Raw genomic sequence first — 20,059 nt, 5'->3', positions numbered from 1 at the left:
CCATCCAGGCCAGGCAGGGAGGGCAAGAGCCCGACTTGTTTTCACACGACCACCTGCTGCCACTGCAAACAGGGATCAACCAGGCCTGCTGGGCCTCACGTCTCTGAAGGAACATCTCGGGTCAGCTTCGGACCCTGTTGGCCAATTTTCTGGTCTCCTGCCCTCACACCTTCCCACTTGTCCATTCACAGGAAGGTGGGGAAGGGTCTCGAGTCTGTTCAAAGGCTTTCTGCGTAAGGTGGCAGGCCTCAGTAAGGTGAGACCACGCCAAGTCGTGGCTCAGCCGCAGAGGGGCAGGCTTCCCAGCAGCACGACAGCGAGACCCCCACCTCAGGAGATGGAGACCACTCAGGTGAGCTGCCGGTCGGTCACACGAAGTGCCTTGCCCCCCACCGCAAACAACCGCTCAAGTCTCGGTTAAGTGGTTCGTAAGTAAACAGTTACCCAGACTAAAAGCTCTCTGTAAGGCAGAAATTTGCTTACCTGGACCAACTCACTTAGCATGTCTACATTTCTAAAGATGGTGAACCAGAACTCTGGAATTCCTTTGGGGTTTGGCTCCTCTGCTGTTGCTGCTTCTTTTTCTGCTATGACTACTTTATTTTTCATGTCTCCCTAAAAAAAATAAAGATGCCAAACAGAACACTTAGCACAAAACAACGCATTTACATTCAGTGGCTTAACACAGAGTGTAAATTTCGGAATCCTGCACAAATGTCAAAAACTGTGTACTCCGGGGGTGCCTGGGTGGCTCAGTGGGTTAAGCCTCTGCCTTCAGCTCAGGTCGTGATCTCAGGGTCCTGGGATCGAGTCCCGCATCGGGCTCTCTGCTCAGCGGGGAAGCTGCTTCCCCCCCCTCTCTGCCTGCTTGTGATCTGTCAAATAAATAAAATCTTTAAACTAAACAAGAAAAACAAAAAAACAAAACTGCGTTCTCCGCACCTGCAAGACCTCCACGCACGTTCCACTTTAAATGTTCCTAGACAATCAGAGTGCTCCCTTCAGAGGTGATTCTGTGACATAATTTTAGAAGACGGTACAATGCCATCAACCTCGGGGAAGGTGTCAAGTGCCACTCTATGCGACGCCCATCCCGGGACAACCAGCCACCCAGCGCCCGCCAGAATCCAGTGCCCTGGCAACAAGGAGCGCCGAGCAGCGTGTCCGTCCGACAGAGAAGAGGAGGCTACAGGCGTCCAGGAAGGAACTGCTCGCCAACACCGGGGGGGGGGGGGGGGGGGGGGGGGGGGGGGGGGGGGAACGGGACTGGACGGGCTACACGGGACATGCAGAAGCGGCTCTTCTAACCTCGGGGCCCCGGGAGCGGGCAGGCCCAGGGAGGTTGGGCACAGCACTAACCGGAGCCACGGCACGTGCAGCCACTCCGTCACGTGGCAGTCTCATGTGAGAACGATCGTAAGGGGCTTTAGAGAGTAACAGAGGCTGATATTTCTTGAGCTACAAGGAAACGATGCCCAACTACGCTCACCCACAGCCACAGCCTCAACTAGGCCAGCTTCTACGGTAGGTTTGAAAGATCAAAGCACCGGTCACTACAACCAACACACACTGCAAAAAAATGCCCTAAGGGGAGCCCCGATGGGTAAAAAAGGACAAAAGCTACTTGTCTTCCCAACAAACTTTGGCGGACCAAGTTACCCTGCAGCGCACTGGGTCTTCCCGCGGCTCCAGAACGGGTCCGAAGGCTGTGAGGCGAGGAGGAGGTCTGAAGCCCAAGGGGCTGGGGGCGCTGCGGCCACCTGGGTCACCGCCCCAGTCCTGGAGGGTGGCGGCCCGGACCCCCACCAAGCCCTCCGCACAACCTGACCCTGCAGGGACTGCCGACACGGGGCCCCTCCCCTTGTGGGACTTCGCTTTTGTCTCGATGGAAGACTTGGCCGACGTTCTCTTTTGGACTCATCCGATCCCACACCCCACTGTCCTGTGGCACGGAGCTGTTTAGACACTGGAGCAGCGGGAGCCTGGGCGGGTCACGGAATTAACGGACACCGGACCCGCCGGCCGCTCCGGGGTCTGATCAGAAAGAAATCGCAGTGGCCGACCTCAGGGCGAAGCGGCCCCCGTCGTCAGGGGTGCCGTCCTCTGTGACGCTGAGACAGACTTCCTACTCCCAGCGCCGCCGCAGCAGCCCCAGCTCGCTCGCAAACACTCACCGCCAACTTATCCTCCTCTTCGCTGTCACTGTGCCACTCTGACTCGGCGTCCGTCGGCTCCACATCCCCGGTGATGAACTCCCTTCTCTGAGTAAGAACGAGACCGTCTTAGAGTCAGGGCGGGTTAGTCAGAAACTCGAGGTCAGTTTGTACATCACGTCTGTGAAAAGCCCGTGAAAACGGACGCTTTTATAACGTAAGATTCCTAGTCTGGGGCTTGAAGGAGAACCGTTCGGGATCCTCCGCCCCGCAACGTGGGGCCCTACGAGAAGGAAGCGCGACGCGGCGCGGGCAGCGCAGAGGGAGCGGCCCACCTTGTCGAAGAGGGGCTGGTACAGGGCGGCGTACTTCCTCTCCAGGTCGTGCACCTCCTCGTAGAACTTGGCTTCGATGTGGGCGCAGCGCACCTGCAGCTGTTTCAGCGCGTTGATCCTCCTCCGGACGGCCTTCGGGAGGCTGCGAGGGCCACGGAAAAGGAAATCACCCTCCCGCCTGCGAAAGAAGGCAGCGCGCCTGTCCGTCTCCTTAAGATAAACTCAGGCTAACAGACAACTCACATCCTCACTGGCAGAAATGAGCCCCTCAACAGCGTTAGAAAGACAAACATCCCAGTAGAAGGGGTTGGGGGGCCCGGCGCGGACAGAGAATCCACAAAAGAAACAAAACAAATCATCAAGCATGGGAAGAAAGCTCAATCCCACAAAATGTCCAGACGCCTGGGTGGCTCAGTTGGTTAAGTGGCTGCCTTTGGCTCAGGTCATGATCCCAGCGTCCTGGGATCGAGTCCCACATCGGGCTCCCTGCTCAGCAGGGAGCCTGCTTCTCTGTCTGTGCACGCGCTCTCTCTCTCTCTCTCTGACAAATAAATAAATAAAATCTTTAAAAGAACTGCTGTCTGTTCCTTACCAAAATGGCAATTAAAGAAACCTCCCGGGTTTGATGAGCCCAAGAAGCCCTCTAACAGCCCCATCCACCTTAAAGACAAAGCAGAACCTCAATGTCCCTTGGGTCCAGTAACTCTCCTTCCAGGAACTTACGCTAAGGAAATACCCAAACACTCGTGTGCTGCTGTGTCCCCTGAGGCATTACTTGTAAAAGTGGGAAACCGAAAACAACGGGACGTTGAACAGGAGTAGAACACAGCCTGTCCAAAATCATGTTTCCAGGCAGTATTCAGCACCGGGTGAAGGGCTCATGTTGCTACACTAAGGGGAAAATCAGACACAACACAGACAAGTAAGTGGGGTCTGTTCCCTTCCACGGTCGGGTAACTGAGATTCTTTGCCTTTTGATATTTCTCGACGTTTTCTTTTCTTTTTTTTCTTTTTTTTAAAGATTTATTTATTTATTTAAAAAATTTTTTAAAGATTTTATTTATTCATTTAACAAAGAAAAAGAGATCACAAGTAGGCAGAGGCAAGGGGTGGGGGAAACAGGCCCCCCCACTGAGCAGAGAGCCTGATGCAGGGTTCAGTCCCAGGACCCTGAGATCGTGACCTGAGCTGAGAGCAAAGGCTTAACCCACTGAGCCACCCAGGCGCCCCTTATTTACTTCAGAGAGAGAGAGAGAAAGGGAGGAGCAGAGGGAGAGGGACAAGCAGACTCCATGCTGAGCACAGAGCCGACACGGGGCTCAATCTTACAACCCTGAAACTGGGACCTGAGCCGAAATCAAGAGTCGGATGATCAACTCAGGCACCCCAGTACGTTTCTATAGTCTAGGAACATTTCTGTTTGTATGCATTACTTTCAACCCCCTTTTAACCCATCAAAACTGAAGCGCTCGGTCACCATCTAGAACAAAGAGATCTCTGGGCCTCATCATAGACCCATACAGGCCTCCTGGGCAGTGTCCACCTGGGCCGAGCCCTCAAGGTGGGGCTAGCAGTAGCTCAAGTCCTCTACCCTTCCTCTGACAACCCACGGAGTCCTAGCTGCTCCGACGCGCAGCACTGTTTGGAATAAACACTGGAACAGCCTTACACTCAAGGACCCTGCCACCCTACCCAGAGCCACCTCCGGGTAAAGGTCCTTTACCAAGACCCCTCAACTACTGTCCCACCTCTAGGACTACTGCGGGCAGGAGAACAAGGAGGAAGCACAGTGAGGACCTAATGAAACGGGAAACACACAGAAACACCACTATTTCTCTTCCGCATTAATCACACGATTATGATTTTCTTTCATCTTTCCTCGTCTTCCTAACAGAGTAAAAACAACAAATGATTTTAAGCAAACTGGACCCTGATATCCTACATCCAGCTGTCCCCCAATCAGTTACAATAACTCCACACTGTCCCCCCCAACAGGCATGTACCATGTAGTTCGTCCAACATGGGACTAGTCCTATTCCGTGAAACCTCGCTCCCAGCCCCGGCGTTCCCTCTGCGTGAAAGCCACCCCACTCGCCCGGAGTCTAGCCAGCAGACTAGAGACCATGATCACCTTCAACTCTTCTCCTCCCTCACAGTACCGCAACCTCGGCCTGCGGAGAATCAGCTGGAAGCCAGCACCCTGCCACCCTGAGCCGGGCCCTAAGGCCCTCTGGCTAGCTAACTCCCCCCCACCCCCGCAACCTCCCACCACAGGCCTGCATCTCTGCCACCTGCCGAGCCCAGGCGCTCCTCTTTGGAGCCCGGTGCCTGCTTCTCAGGACCCAAAATCTGCTCGAGGAAGACGTGTATTCCTATTCTAAGGAACCAGGAAACCGGTCTTTCCCCCTTTGCTTCTTAAGTTGTAGCGAGTCGCATGCACGTCATACTCACGTCTCGATGTAACTGGAAGGAGTGTGGGAGACACTGTCAAGCCGTTCCTGTAAAGCTGCCAGAACTCGAGGATTCTGCATCACCTGATCAGTGAGCTTTTCTATTAAGAGGTAAAAACAAGGCCAGAATATTTAAGATACGCCCAACACAGAACAGCCAAGGGGACAAAACCATCAGCACGGACCTCCCCAGCTTTGACTGTTCACTTTAACTTCTAAATGTAGCAAGTGGCTTCTTAAAAACATGTTCTGAAAATACTAAAATTTTATTTTATTTTTTCTGGATGGGGGGACCAGAGGGCGGGGGGGGGGATTTCAAGCTGACACCCTGCCTAGCACAGAGCCTGAGCTGGGGTTCGATCACGTGACCCTGAAATCACGTCAGCTGAAATAAAGAGTTGGACACTTAACTGACTGAGCCCTCCAGGCGCCCCCTCAAACGTACTCTAAAGGCATCTGACCCATTACCCAGCTGAGCGGGCGGTCAGAAACGCACTGAAGGGCACCCAGGGAGTGAGCTCTGGCTCTTGCTGCAGCTGTTTAAGCCACATACCTCCCAGAGATGCCATTACCTCCCAGTTCAGGGGCCTATCTCCTGCCACCTCCCCTTCTCTCCCCCAGACCTAAGGGGGCCCAGAAGTCAAGGACAGGGACAAGGCAACGATGTCTTCTGAGGGACAGAAGTGGTTACTGGCAGCCCAGCTCACGTCCCAGGAGGTCCTACGTGCACTGGCTCCTGGTGCACCATAAGTGCAAGTTCTGGCCTCCACCCTGAACTACACTGCCCTTCTGCCCAAACCACCCCCTCCACACCGCACTCCCTCACTACCCCCTCCCAAAAATCACTGGCCTCCTCCCCGACACTGTGCTGGTGGCTCACACACATCACTGTTTCCCAACGAACGAACAAAACACTGAAGGGGAAGGGAGGGCTTTTCCTCCACTGTAACCAACAGTGGCATGACACAGCACCGGCCCGTGGCAGAGGGGCTCCGTGTTTGCTGAACTGACGCCTGCTCGTTCCCACTGGCCAGGAACCCTAATTTAGCACCCTCACCTGACTCCAAAGGTGCCTGGGAGCTCTCCCCACCTTTCGGTACTAAAGTCACACGGGCAAGGAAAGGATACCAAGTAGGCAACTCAATTTCAACATTTTAGTTATAAATAGCGGCTACCAGGAAGCACTGGGTGGTTTCATCTATGCAGTTCTGTACACATGCAACGGGGCACGCGTACGATACGTAAACACCCCACCACACACAGACACGCATCTTCTCTAGCTCCTGCCACTGAAAAGCCTAGAAACAGTTAACACTAGCATCTATATTCTGGTTTTTATACATCTCCCCCTACTATAAGGAACAGGGCCCCGTGCAGAAATGGTAGACTCCAGGTCCAGAGCAAGAGTTCCAGGAAAAATGGAGCATCAGAAAGCTACCAGGTGCTCAAAGGTCAAGAGGACAAGGCAAAAGGTCACAGAAGCCAGTCTGAAGAGACCTGCACTGCCACGTGGGACAATCTGCACACCAAAAAGAGTACTGATGGCGCCTGAGGAAACACTGAAGGAGAAAGGGTCTAGAACACTGAAGTAGGGGCTGGGAGAGGGAAAGGCCGTCTCTGACAGCTATAGTACGCAGCCGGACCGCCATACTTAGAAAAGCGCCCTGTGCAAACACCAACGTCATTCCTGATTCCACAAGGATCATTAGCACGACTCGAGGAGAACAGGATGTCCACAGGATGAGCATCAGGTCACTTACTGAAGAGACCCTCGCAATGGGGAAGGCTGCCAGACACAACCTTCCCCAAGTCTGCAATCTCAGGATCCCTGGCCACGACCCCAGTGTGCTCCCCCTGCAGCAGGTCACTGTCACTGTGTGGCAGTCTGAATCTAATGGGAAGAAAACCCCCCGACCCGACCAATCCAGAGCCTGGCCGTTCTCCAAGACAGCCGGCCTGCACAGCCTGCCACTGTGTCACCGCAGGGAAGGGTAAGAGGCGGGAGAACAGCCCCGGAATAAGGGACACCGAACTAGATTCGGGACGCCCCTGCTGGCTGGGGGCTCCGGCTAAAAAGGAGCAGCCGAAAACGGCGGGGCACAGTAACACAGCTCTGTGTTCACACAACTACAGTGTCGTGTAAACGCCGCCATTTCTTGGTTGTGGTCAGCGTTGGGGTTAGAGGCCCTCATCCTAGTTTCTAGGAAATTTACACGAAACTGTTTTAGAAGAAAAGAGTCAAGATACCCGCAACTTGCTTTCAAACAGTTTAAGGGGGAAAAAGGTATAGTTCTAATAAATTTTTAAAAAGAGGAAAAAAGAACACATCTATGAACTGAGGGACAAAATGACAGGGGTCTGGGTTTGCTCCAGGAGGATCAGGGAAGAACAAAGGACACAGATGGAAAAGATCGGTCCCCGGCTGAGCAACGCCGGCCCTGCGCGGCAGCGGGCACAAGGAGGCCCACCGTGCTCGCCAGTCTGCTTCTGGACAGCCCGAAGCTCCTGTCATGGAAGGCTGGACAGGAAGTTCTGTTCACGTGAACGACTCCGACGTCCCGAAACCCCCGAAGCCCAGTGAAGCTTCACGTGGATGACTCGGCCTGTCGCGAGCACTAGCTCAAGAGCGGAGGCCACCCCGCTCTGCGCGCGAACTCTCCCGCGGTGCCCTTCCCCACGGGCCGTGAACTGACCTGTGTGACTTGCATTTTTAGCAGCCTCCAAGGCGTCTGAAGGAACACCGTCTGAAAAACTAAGACCGTACGTACGTATTAGCTATCAAGACGTCCCAAGGAGTACAAGGGCATTTTCCTTGTGCAGCACGTTAAGAGGCAGCGCTACAACTGCACACTTGGACAGAACTACGGACACACGGGTATATCTATGAGGTATGTTTTGGTTATTATAAACAAAATAAAATAAAACCACCTACCACTGAACACACCCCACCGCCACCCCGATGTGCCCCAAAGTTCTAATTTCCAACCCTGGCCAAAGCTGCTTAGTTTTTATTTCTAGTTTCTGTCCCCGAAAACTCTGCGCCCCGCCCTCAAACCGAACCCACTGGCCGACCAACACGCACGCTGCACTGTGGTCAGCGGCCAATGGGATCCAAGAAGAGCTGCCTTACCCAGTTTTCAGGACACAGTGCCCACGGTGGCTCTGGAAGCTCACCACAGAAAGTCGACCAACAATGAAACGTCATGAAAACAGACGCCTGAACATGGCTTCCCTCACCAAAATTACACCACGTCAAACACTACGCAGCACCAAACGCAGCTTTCAGGACGGGTCACGAAACAAAATCTCTCTTTCACTCGACCCCCAGAGGCCAATGATGTGAGGGCGGTGTCCAGCCACTCTCGGACAGCAACGTGGCCACTTCCCACGAAAGGGCTCTCAGTAGCGATGCTTGAGACACTTCCCCTGTGCAAAGCCCCTTCGTCATGGCTCAAACACAGCGGGGGAGGGAAGCCATCCCACCAGAGCTTCTATGACATTTCCTCATGGGTGGCTTGGCTCATGCTCTTCAACTAAAACTTAAGTCCCAATTAGCAAGTTCATCTTGGCTTACCTGTTATCTGCCATCTGAGTGTTTTGATTTCCTACAAATTAAGAGAGTTATAACAATTAACATCGCCAAATATGCACAATCAACTTTCTAGGGTGCTTGTAGCAGTCAGTGGCTGTCTATGGGGGATGAGGGTCCACCAGGAGGAGCAGGAGGGAACTTTCTGGGGTGATGGAAATGTCTAGATCGTAAATGGGCTGTTGGGTTTCTTGGGTATACACACTTGTCAAATTCATCAAAACTGGCACTTAGAGCTATGCATTTCAGTGCATGCATATTTTGCTCAATAAAAACAAATGAACAAACTCTTTTTTTGGTGCTAAAATGACCAGAGTTCAAAGGAATACTAATCAGTTCTAATTTGCCTTCTCTCTCTAATAAGCTTCCGCAACAGGGATATATGTTTATGCTAGGAGGCCAACGATCCCAGAACTCTTCAAAGCATTTACTAGTGCTTCTATTATCTTTCACACTTGAAGTCACAAGCAGATTTTAGTTTTACTATTACTACTATTATTATTTTTTTTTTAAATTTAAGACTTATCTGACAGAGAGTGAGAACAGCACAAGCAGGGGAACAGCAGAGGGAGAGGGAGAAGCAGGCTCCTCGCTGAGCAGGGAGCCCGACGCGGGGTTTGATCCCAAGACCCCGGGACCACGACCTCAGCTGAAGGCGGGCCCCCGAATGACTGAGTCACCCCAGCGCTGTTATTATTTTTCTTAAGTAGGCGCCACACGCCCGGGGTGGAGTTCAGCATGGGGCTTGGACTCATGACCCCGAGATCAAGACCTAAGCTGAGACCAAGAATTGGACGCTTGACCAATGGAGCCACCCAGAAGCCCCAGGATTTTAGAGGTCACTGGTTTTGTGTGTTCTCTTATTCCCACACTGCAGATGACAATGCTACGTACAAACATCTGACACTCGGTACGACCCCACGTTTACAAGACACACACAAGAGTCTCCAAATTAGATGATTTCTTACCTGTAAACATTAAAGTGAAATCATGGACATTTACTCCTTAAAAAGAACTCGTGATGAGTGAAGTCTCAAAACCCTGACGAACGTGACACCGGTCGGAGGTGGGGACGCTCCAGCCTCTCACACGTAGAGCACATGCGTCCCAGTGGCGTCCCGGCGGTGTCCCGAGCGCTGGCCCGGGCTCATGTTCTCAGGTCCCCAAGCAGGACTCGAGCCGTCCACCACAACGTGGAACAACGAAACCCCCGCGTCTAAGGCGAGCAGCTCTGACTGGAATTTACGGTCTGTACCTGTTCCGTTTTTCACTCAACTGCATTTTTCTTTGGCTACTTTGGTTTTTGCTGATACGCCCAGAAGCACAATAGGGAAATGAACGTTCCGCGAGGGGTGGCCGCCTGCCCACCTGCCCCCACACGAGCCCATGGTCAGCGAGGGCTCTAGAGACTCCTTAGCGCTACCCAGCACCTGCGGCTGAGTCCCAAGTCCCCCCAGCAGAACCCAGAATCCTGGGCCCTTCTAGGCGTCTCCCTCAACGCTGACCCCAGCTCCCGCTCCTCTGCGGTTCTCCGCAGGCGTCCGGCCCCAGCCACAGTATCCCCACGCACCCCTTCTGCTGTCCCCCACGCGCCACGGGACAAGTACAAGGCGGGGAAGACTTCAAGAAAACAGCCGACGACAGCAGCCTCAGAGCTGCGGTCCTGGCCTCCTGGTCGCCGGCTGCGGAGCCCCGCTGGCTTCCCCCGAGCACGCACCTCTGTGGCCCAGGCGGCCTGCACACCGATCCGACACTCGCGCAGCGGGAGGACCGCAGCGGCAGGCCTTCCGGGTGAGAGCGCGGGCGGATTCCAGAACCTCCTGCTGACCCGACCCACCTGCCCCGTGGAACAGACGCAGACAGCAGCGCCTGGCGGCCAGACACACACTGCGGCCGGCAAGAGCCTGCTCGGCACAAGCCGCCGTCCCGGCTGGTTCAGCGACAGGCTGCAGTCTTCCCCCCACATCGGCAGCACCCAGCCAAGCCACCCCCGAACCTAACACCTCCTCTACTAGCAAGGGCCCCATGGGACAGGCGCTTTCCCACATCTTCTCCCAAGGTCATCCGGCTGCTAGGACGTGGACCCGAGTTTCCATCACCTACGACAAAGGACACAGACCCAGGCAAGCTTGATGGCCGGCAAGAGAGCGGACTTGGGAAGAGCACAGAACTGGAGTCGGGAGCCACGGGCGAGTCGGCTGAAGGGCCAGGGCGGGCTGCTTTTCTGCACGGAAGGGGCGATCCAGTTAGGAGCCGTGCGGCAAGCGCAACAGCTCCAAGGCGGGAAGAGACTCTCGGTGGTCACTCCCTGGCTGGAGACCGCTTCCATCTTGTCGGTCAAGCGTTCAAGGGCAACCGGTCGGACAGTCCTCTAGTTCGCTGTTTCATACGAGATTCTCCACCTCAAAGCCTTTACTTCCGTTTTAGGTTCAAGTCCTCCCAAATGTCCCCTCTGATCCGTATCTTTCACAGAAGGCCCTGGGGGGCTGGCTTGGTCAGAGGGGTCCGTAGCTGTGAGTGGACGGCGGCCCCCCGAACTGAAGGGACATCCTCCGATGTCTGTCCCTCATAGCAGGGAAACGGCAAGAGGGTATCAGGCCTCACCTGAACAGCCAACAGTCGAGAAATGGGAGAATCCAGTCACGTGTCTCCCACTCGAGCCTCAGAAATCTCGGGAGGGAAAACAACCCTTAGGTTGTGCCTACGTCTCGGAGGACTATACCCACGGTCAAAGGTTCACTTACAGCTACCGGCTGGAAACCCCCCTCGACCAGTTTCCCCAGCCGCCCGCATTTAGTAAGACGGAAGCATCCCAGGTGCCCGGGAACCTGGCTTATCTCAGTTCAGAGTCTGATATTACCGTTTGTTACTTTTCATTCTTGCATCATTTCCTACAATTTGTTAATACAAAAATGGCTTTCCTGCCCTCCCCGCTGTGGAGGGTGAAGGCACAGGACTGTGGATTTGAAGCCCACTTCCGAGACTCTCCAGCTCGGCTGGTCACGCTCAGAAGCTCTAACGGGAGCAGCGACGGCCGTACCATAACCACAGGCTCCGAGTTGTCTTTAGAAGTTCTGCGGCCCAACCCACCAAGGGAACGAGGCTCAGGCAGATCCTCATCTATCGGGGGTACTCGTGGGCACGCACTCAAAGTGCTATCCGTCCCTGTTACCAGGTGCTCTTTTAAGACAGCGGGAGAAAGCCCTAGAATGGACGCAGGGGCACCAGGAGGAAGGGTTTCCTGGTTTCAGCAGGAGTGAAGGCAACAACTTCACAGCATCCTTTCCAGGGCACGGAAAGAACTAATTAGTGTTTTCTAAAGATGGGAGGTCAGGTAGACCCCTCTGCCCAGTTTCTTCCCCTGGAACGAAAAAGACGGCCTCACGATCAAAACACGGTCATTTCCACAAACATGCAGTAAGCGGTGCTTTCAGCACCACAGAAATGGTTATAGGAATGTCTTAAATTTCAATATATTTGGACTAACAAGTGAGTCTGGTGGTTGTGGGGGAGGTTCTAGTGGAGATCTGGGGATCTTCCCAGAAGAAAGCATGTTGAGTTCATTTCCACCCTTTGCTAGATTTTTGAGCAACTGCTCACGAGGCACCACTGAAAGAAAGCACCTCGGCTTCCCGTTCCCAGTACCCTGCACAGAGCTACGGTACCGGACACCTTGTCATCGCTTCGATCCCCGTGCGGAGCATACGATCTTAAGTCCTGCACCGCTGTCGTCACACGCACTACCTGGGAGGCAGCCTTGACTTCTGCTCGTCCTGTCACTGTCTGCGTGACACAGAGAAAGGCCGTGGGCAGACGCACGGACTTGAGTGCGCGTAATCCTCTATGGGGAGGAGCACCCGACGGAAAGCCGTGACGTCTGGTGCCACCCTGCCGGGAGAATGTGTACGGCTTCCTAGGCAGGAGGGGAAGGCCCTGTCATCTCCAGCAGAAAGCTTCTGCCATCCTTCCAGGGGTAACGGCCAGGCCACCAGTCCGGGCGTGCCGTGAGTGCTCACTCCAGGGCAAACCCAGCAATGCGCAGGGTCGGTGGAATCAAACCATGTTTGTGGACTGGGAACAAAGGAGTACGTTACCGGCAAACCAAGGAGTGCCAAGGAGACTAGCAAAGGGACAATTACAACTTTAGACAGCAGGACTCAGTGGTCAGGCAACGCAGAGTCCCACGAAGCGGGAGGTGCTACAGGCCTGACCCCGGTATCCTGGGGAGGCTGACTGCTTCCAATGTCACGTATTTCAGTCTTGAAAATTTTTAGCTTTCAGCTACCAGCTGGGATGTAGGTCCTCCCAGGTTTTGGGGCCTTTTCAGCGGGCACACATGAATCCAGGAGTCTGTCTCTTGCAACCTGGTGGCACTGGGGTTCCTCAGTAACACCTGGCAGGCAGCCTCTCAACAAGGCTGGAGTGCATCTTCACGGAGATGTCTTTCGCAGCAGATGAACTCAACCGGCTGTGAGGTGTGATGTCTGATGTCTCCTGTCTCTCGGGACTTGCTGGGGAAAGACTGTCCTACACTACCACGGCGTGATTACTCTCAATGGATTTAATTAGACCCTTGCAATACTCAAGTCTGTCCCCGTTTTCTAGCTGTGGGTCCAAGGAAGCAGGAGTGGGGTGCGCTGCCATCCGGTAATTACTTCCGAGGAGAGAGTCTGTGCTACTGAGTGGAGCAGACTAGGGTTTCAAGGAAGCAGCAGCGGTTCTTGGGGCCAACCTGTTTAGAGGGTTTCAACTGACTTAGCAAACTGATCTTCACAGTTCTCTGCGTACGGGGGCCAGTCCTGAAGTCCGAGGCTACAGAGCAGAAATATGCAGAACTGGCCACAAGGCCCACACTCGTCTAATGCTCACTGGTCCAGGGATGTGGGTCTCCTGATCACCACGGTACGCCCCCAGTGGGAAAAGTCCTACCTCAAAGGACTTTAAGGAAGAGGCAGTGACCTTTCGACACGGAAATGCTCCAGTCCAATGTGAAAATATGCAAATTACCGCTAGAATGTATTTATATTCGTGAGATGAGGCAAATGTATGAAATTCACCTGCCAGGCCGTGAGTGGTCCTGGGGTGGTGCCAGCCAACTTCCGGGGCTGCACTCAGGTCAGATGAGCAACCAGGTGGGGCTCTCTGTGGCCTTGCTGGTGTTTTCCCACCAATACGACCCCGTAAATGCTATCATTCCTCGGGTGACCAATGGTTTAATTCAGGCACAGTGGCCAATAAGGAAAGCTTTAGAACTTCTGAAGGACCAGCATCTTACTGGGTACAGAGTCCCTCTTCTTTGTGGGACCAACAGCCTTCAGATCTCCAACTCTGCTTCTCTCTTTCACGGGTCAGCTCTGCTCTTCCCTGGTCACTCCTTGGTCCTCGCCGCGGGAGCCATCTTCTGGGCCATAACAGAAGTTTGGTCAACGGCTTTCTTAGGGCAGCACTTCTTATGGGGGCACTGGCGAGGTAGACTCCTTTGGCTTCCACTGAATCAGACTTGCAACAGTTAGGGCTGCTGGGGGCACTATGGCAACCACTAGATTTGGGGCACAGAAGCCATTCTTAATTTCACCTCCACGAGAACTGAGGAAGCCCTGTTGTTTCCCCTAAGATTCTAAGATCATGGGCCTTCCAAAGGTATAAGGACAATCAGGAGCAGCATTTGCTGTCTTGCTTTCAGCTAAAAGGCTCAAGCGAGGGCATCGATTTCAGCTGGTTTGAGCTAAAGTGGCCAAAGGTAAGGGTCGAGCCTCAATAACCTCCAAACTGTTATCACATACCCAGCACGAAACTCACACTTCCACAGCTCAGGTGAGAGTCACCCGTCAACCAGGAAAGATCACTGTGCGTCACGGGGGTTTCTTATAGGGTCAACAGGTGATCTGTGAAAGATAGTCGTGGGGAGTTCCATCAGCAGAAGAGGGAAGAAGGGCAGCAGAGCTAAGACTACTACCGTGAACAAGAGTGATGGGGTGGGGGTCAGTAAGAGGGCTTGACAGGAGGAAAGAGCTTGCTGAAAGGTACTGGGTGGGGCATGACTTCAAGAGAGTCTCAACAGCCCTGACACTGTCAAGAGGGTTGAGGAAGATCCCCTATCCCTTTAGTAGCCTTGACTAAGGGTGGTGGCAAGCAGAGCTCTAAGGCAGGGGGATGTAACCTCAGGCAGTGGACCTAACTGTTGGCCAGAGTAACCTAGGGGTCTGTGATAGCCCCATGTTTTGGGATAAGTTATCTGAGGGCACCTACTTCCTTCTCATCTACGAAAGGGAAAACGTAGCTGATAATCTGGGTGTCTGAGGCTAGGCGGACTTACTACCATCCTTCAAAGTCTTAAAGGAGAAGATATATTGGTCATCCCAAACAACGGGGTCCAGTTTGGTGTTCTTTTGTATGGCACAAAGGGGCTCAGCTATTAAGAGGTTTGGAATCCAACTGTGACCCAAGCCAAGAAAACCCTGTAATTCTGGGGTACAGAAAGTTTAAAATGCCCTGAAGTCTTTCAGGAAGTATTCCCATTCTGAGATTAAGTTATCCTAAATCTTGAACCAGAGGTTTGAACAAATGGTAATTCTTTGTGTCTGTTAATGACTAAGATTTTTAACAGGTGAACAGGTCTTTAGGACAGCAGCCTTGGGAAAGCAAGCAAAGAGCGAAATCCGTTACGTATCTGTGCTGAGATGAAGCCTCTGGAGGAGAGCACGTCATTTAAGTCGGCTGCTGTACCGTGTGGAGAACTCTCAGTAAACCCTCGAGGCAGGACTATCCGCAAATAGTCTTATCCTTCCCAGGTAAAGGCCAAAGGGCCATTACCTTTTTATATATACCGCTATCAAAAGGAATACTAAAAAAATGGACTGCGTAACTTAACTACAGTTTAAAAAGAGAAAAAAGACACCTCCTACAGCACGGCTGGAAACCAACAGTGCGTACGGATTAGACCCAACAGGGTGGGGGAATTACAGTGTTTACTGCCTTAATGCGCCGGACTGAGCTCCATCCCTGGGCACAGAATTTTCATGGGTAAAATAGGGATATTTCAAGGACTGTACAAAGGATGATGAGTCCTTACTGTCTTCTAGGCCTGATGCCCTGGTGAGGCCTCTTTATTACTTACAGGGTACTGATTTACTCTTGGGAGAGATTCTGAAGGGTCGATCTAGATATTAATGGGAGGAACACTATGGATTTGCCTTGCTCCGTGGAGGATTTTGCCCCAGGAATGGGGGTACCAGGTTTAACAGTGGGGACGAGCCCCAAGTTTGGTCTACTTTGGTTTGCAGAGTGCAATAAAGGGGCCGGAACGCTCCTGAGTACTAGACTTGAACTCAAGAACTATCTCCCCTTTGGAAAAGGAAAAAAGACATGCAGTGCATTTCCCCGGGACATCTCAGCCTAGACAGACGTACAGGCGCCAGAGCACTGAAGAGCAGTGACTGGTTGTCTTGCACAGACCCCAGCTTAAAGGCCATGGGCTGAGAGACAGGGCGATGCTGTGGTCTGAGCCCCACCAGCGGCGCATGCATTACTCCGAGGAGGGACAGTGTGATCTGGGGTTGTACACTAACAGAACAGTTCACGTGTTAACTGAAATGCTGAGAAAATTCATCCCCAAACGGGAGAACAGTCACCCCATTCTAAGTAATTCCCCTCCCCCCAGGCTGGGAAATGGTCCTCGTGGGCCCTTGGGGCCCCATCACTGGGGAGGGTTTGGCCACTGCCTCGTCGGGGGGTTGCAACTGCTTGGACTTCAATTTACAGTGACCCTTTTTCCAGCGGGCAGCCTGTCTGCACTAACGGCAGGGTCGTGCAGGACACCACCAGGGTGGACTCAACACCTACGGGAAGCCCGGAATTTTCCTTGAAAACAACTTAAGAGTCATGGATAGCCATGTAACAGTCACAGACAGATTCAGCAGGCTTCTGGGTGCGTGTGGGAATCTTATTCGAGTCCATGGGCTTGGGGAAAGCCCTAGGGACCACTTCATGTAGCCTTTTGGCTACGCTGCGAGCTTGGTTACGTAAAAGGGCTGGTGGCTAGTATGGTTTAAACCCTAGGTTGTTTTCATCCAGCACCGGGCCGGACCTTCTCCAACAAGCACGTGAACTGACAGAGATCGGAGACCAGGCTGGTAAGTCAGGGTTACAATACTGAATTCCTCCACCCGCTATGAGGACCCTCGGTTACCCTGGGGAAGTCCTTAATTATAGCCCTAAGCTCAGCTTCTGTCCATGGGGCATAGGCACTTTGGGGTGGTTTAGCAGCATCCTCAGAAGATCTAGTTTTGAAAGGGAAGGTTTTAATGGGTTAAAGCTGACGAGGTTTCAGCGAAAGGAAAGAAAGGAAGATCAGACAGAGGAGGGGCAAGGAGGCCAAGAGGGATATGGAAGGAGGCGGGGCCGTGCGGGTAGGAGGGAACCTTGGCTGGCACCAAGAAAGAGGCCTCTGACACTTTACTTTTTATCCGTCTTTACTTGTTTATTTGCTTCAGTTTGGAAACAATATTTTGTAAGGCGGCAACTTTAGAATCCTGAACGCTTTCAGAAACCTCCAGATACTAATGAAAGTAACTATTCCACATGAATTCTTTAATTTTGTAGCCATGGTCTTCTAACTCAGTTGGGAGAAAGAAAAGTCTCAAAAGATGAAAGGTTCCCCATAATGGCCATCGGAGCCCTCAGTTACCCTTCTCAGTAAGACTGAGACACACAGGCAAAAACAGGCATATAGAACCGGCCAGGGTTCCTCAAAGGGGGGCACCCTTAGAACATTTAGATGACTGGGATCCCGTTAAAAGGTTAAGAAAAAAGGGGACTGACAAATCCTGAATAAAGTCTGAGAGGTTCAACCAAAAGAAGGGAGAGCTTGATTAACGGAGAGACTCACCAACCTGAAAGTTATGGCAACTCGTGGAAGCAAAGAGCACAAAGGGCTCAAATATGGGTACCTCGCTCGATTCTGGGGGTCGTCGCTCCTCAGGGGCTGGCTCCTTCAGTTCCCACTCCTGACACCATGTAATATTAACCTGAAAGAAAAGAGGTAAACTGAGGCAAGGCCGAGTTACCAGACGTTGAGTTTCTGCAGGAATAGCAGAGGGACTGTGATTCAGGACACGAAAATGCAGCGAGCTACAGAACTACTAAAGGGTCAGGGCAGACCGCTTTTGTGGGAAGAATATAAAAGGGGAAAATCCAGCAAAAATGTCACCCAGTGAGTTCACTGGCTCAAAGATAAGGAGATCCTTGGCGGACGCTCACTAATTGTACAAGAAGTTCCATCTTCTATAAATCCAGCATTTGTGGGAAATCAGTCTCGGTCGTATTTTTCTAAAAGCATGTGAATGAGATTCTCCATTTCACTTCCTTTGGTTCCATTTCAGAATAACATCCTCGCACGTTTCAGATCCAGACCCTCCTGACCTTTCCCTACCACCAACCACTTCACCTCCTGCGGCCGCTTCCACCAGCTTCACTCAAGATGCCTGCTGCCGTCCTTGGGGAAAGATGACCGTCGACAGCCCGGTCAGTCCGGGTCCCGCGTGCAGCACCATTCCCGAGAGCGCCGCTGTTGAGGAAAATGCGAAGTGACAGTGCTCCTCTGAGGCTGTGCGCTGTGCGGCCCCAGGGCCCTGAGCAGCGTCTGGGACCAGAGCTGTCGAGCGAACACGCGCCCCTGCGGGACACAGGCCCGAGAGCTTCACCTTCCGGAAACATGACGCCACTTCGAAGTAACAGACTCCGTTCACATAATGATCCCCTTTATTCCCAACTATGTGAAGCCGTGTGCCATTGAGCACTATTTCTGGTGACACGATGACAAAGCAGTTCAATTAAACCCGACCCAACACTGGCGAAAACAAAGCAAAGTGCTCCATCAAGGACAGCAGGAGAAACACAAAGAGAGTAACGAGAGGACACGAGGGAGGCTGTGTCGGAGGACTGAGCAGCAGCAAACGAGGACTCGACACCTAGAACACAGCGGCCGCACAGTGGCCTGCTTCGGAGGCCCACCCCGCCGTCTCCCAGCTGTGTAACCGGGGTCCGACACCCACACACTAGCCGGGGCCTCCCGAGGGGCTGCTGCGAACACACGAGGACACAGGCCAGGCGCCCAGAGCACTCGGCCCGCTGCAGGCCTCCTCTGGCTTCCACAACCGCGGCGCGCCGACACGCCGACACGCCGGCACGCCGCCTGCTGCTTGGCAGAGACCAGCAAATCCAGGTCCTCTCAACAGTTCTCCCTTCGTACAAGGAAAACCAGTCTAGGGCTGGTGACATTATAGACGAGCGAGAGTTCTACTTGTCAACTTTCACGCCCAGCCGTCCCGACTAGTTCGGATAGAGGGTAACAAGGAACTACGACGTTTGCGGGCCGGAGAAAGACAAACATCCATCTGTTTTAAACGCTGGTACGCTGAAGCCTCAGCTGAAGGTCTGCTTCACCTCGGGGAGATCGTATTAAAATACGAACGGGTCACCAGGCAAAAGAACATAAAAAATATCGAAGAATTCAGTCGTTCAGGTCCCTCCCGGCACTAACAACTGAGTCCACGATTCTAAACTTGGGCTGGCGTCCAAATTTCCACGACTGCATGAATGAATGTTTTACCTTTACTTATGTAAGATACCTCACGACCCTATTTACAGATTTTTAACCCAAACAAAACAATTGTTTCCATGGGGAAAATTTTTAGTTTTTATGACAAATTATCCATATATAACTAAATTCCTAATTTTAAAAAGTCTATAGGGCACCGGGGTGGCTCAGTCAGTTAAGCATCCAACTCTTGACCTCAGCTCAGGTCATGATCTCGGGGTCCTGGGATCGAGCCCCGCATCAGGCTCTCTGCTCAGCAGGGGGCATGCTTCCCCCTCCCCCTTCTCTGCCTGCCTCTCTGCCTACTTGGGATCTCTGTCTGTCAAATAAAATCTTAAAACAAAAAAAAGAAAAAACACACGACAACACTTAGTCTATAGCTACAATAAGCATGTAATTTCAAGCTGGGCCATTTCTAAGACACAAAGAAGGAGTAAGCGGGGGAACGCAGTCGCCCTTCACATAAACAACATCCTCTGCCTTAAATCAAAGGTCCTCAATGTCTTTCCGTGGAATAAGTGAATAACTAAAATTAAATGTAGCCCAATGGCTCTGTAAGACTTTAGAGTCTCATTATAGTCCGCAATTTTTCTTCAGCGAGGGTGGTGTTAACGAGCTGGCTAGCAGAATCATGTGGTGCACATCAAAGTCTGAGGGATGCAGGTCCGATGAAGCGAAGAGGGAGTGGGATCAGCCCTGGCGTGAAGGTCCAAGTCCTCCAGGACTGGATCATGCTTTAGCTTAAGACCACATCAGAAAGGACAAGGGAACCATCTAATCTAAGAAGGTCAGCATACCCCTTGCAAGAAACCCCAGTGTTTCCACTCGGACAACCTGGCTAACACAGGAAGCCCCAGGACGCTGCGGCTCTCGCGGGTACCGCCCTGACCGGCAGATTTCTTACACAGCCCATCATCATGCTCCGGAGCATCAGA

The 20,059-nt window shown here is 52.7% G+C and overlaps 1 protein-coding gene across 4 annotated transcripts in view; it reads right to left on the bottom strand.

The window, feature by feature from the left end:
* Positions 1 to 20,059, bottom strand: part of NAP1L4 (nucleosome assembly protein 1 like 4) — a 41,993-nt gene that overhangs the window by 17,589 nt on the left and 4,345 nt on the right. For 2 of the 4 annotated variants that reach the window (XM_032879751.1, XM_032879750.1), the window contains exons 2-8: positions 17,415 to 17,553; positions 8,513 to 8,543; positions 7,632 to 7,690; positions 4,940 to 5,039; positions 2,489 to 2,630; positions 2,175 to 2,261; positions 484 to 615 (exon numbers count right to left, since the gene is read on the bottom strand). In XM_032879751.1, the coding sequence (XP_032735642.1) occupies positions 484 to 615; positions 2,175 to 2,261; positions 2,489 to 2,630; positions 4,940 to 5,039; positions 7,632 to 7,690; positions 8,513 to 8,526 (534 nt within the window). In that variant the 5' untranslated portion in view covers positions 8,527 to 8,543; positions 17,415 to 17,553. Of the gene's footprint in view, positions 1 to 483; positions 616 to 2,174; positions 2,262 to 2,488; positions 2,631 to 4,939; positions 5,040 to 7,631; positions 7,691 to 8,512; positions 8,544 to 17,414; positions 17,560 to 20,059 lie in introns of those variants that run through there. The other 2 variants (XM_032879752.1, XM_032879753.1) reach the window with 2 other exon arrangements.

The sequence above is a fragment of the Lontra canadensis genome, unplaced genomic scaffold (assembly GCF_010015895.1).
Source record: "Lontra canadensis isolate GAN:19392208 unplaced genomic scaffold, GSC_riverotter_1.0 scaffold66, whole genome shotgun sequence".
Taxonomy (NCBI): domain Eukaryota; kingdom Metazoa; phylum Chordata; class Mammalia; order Carnivora; family Mustelidae; genus Lontra; species Lontra canadensis.
This window is presented reverse-complemented; position numbering and strand designations above follow the sequence as displayed.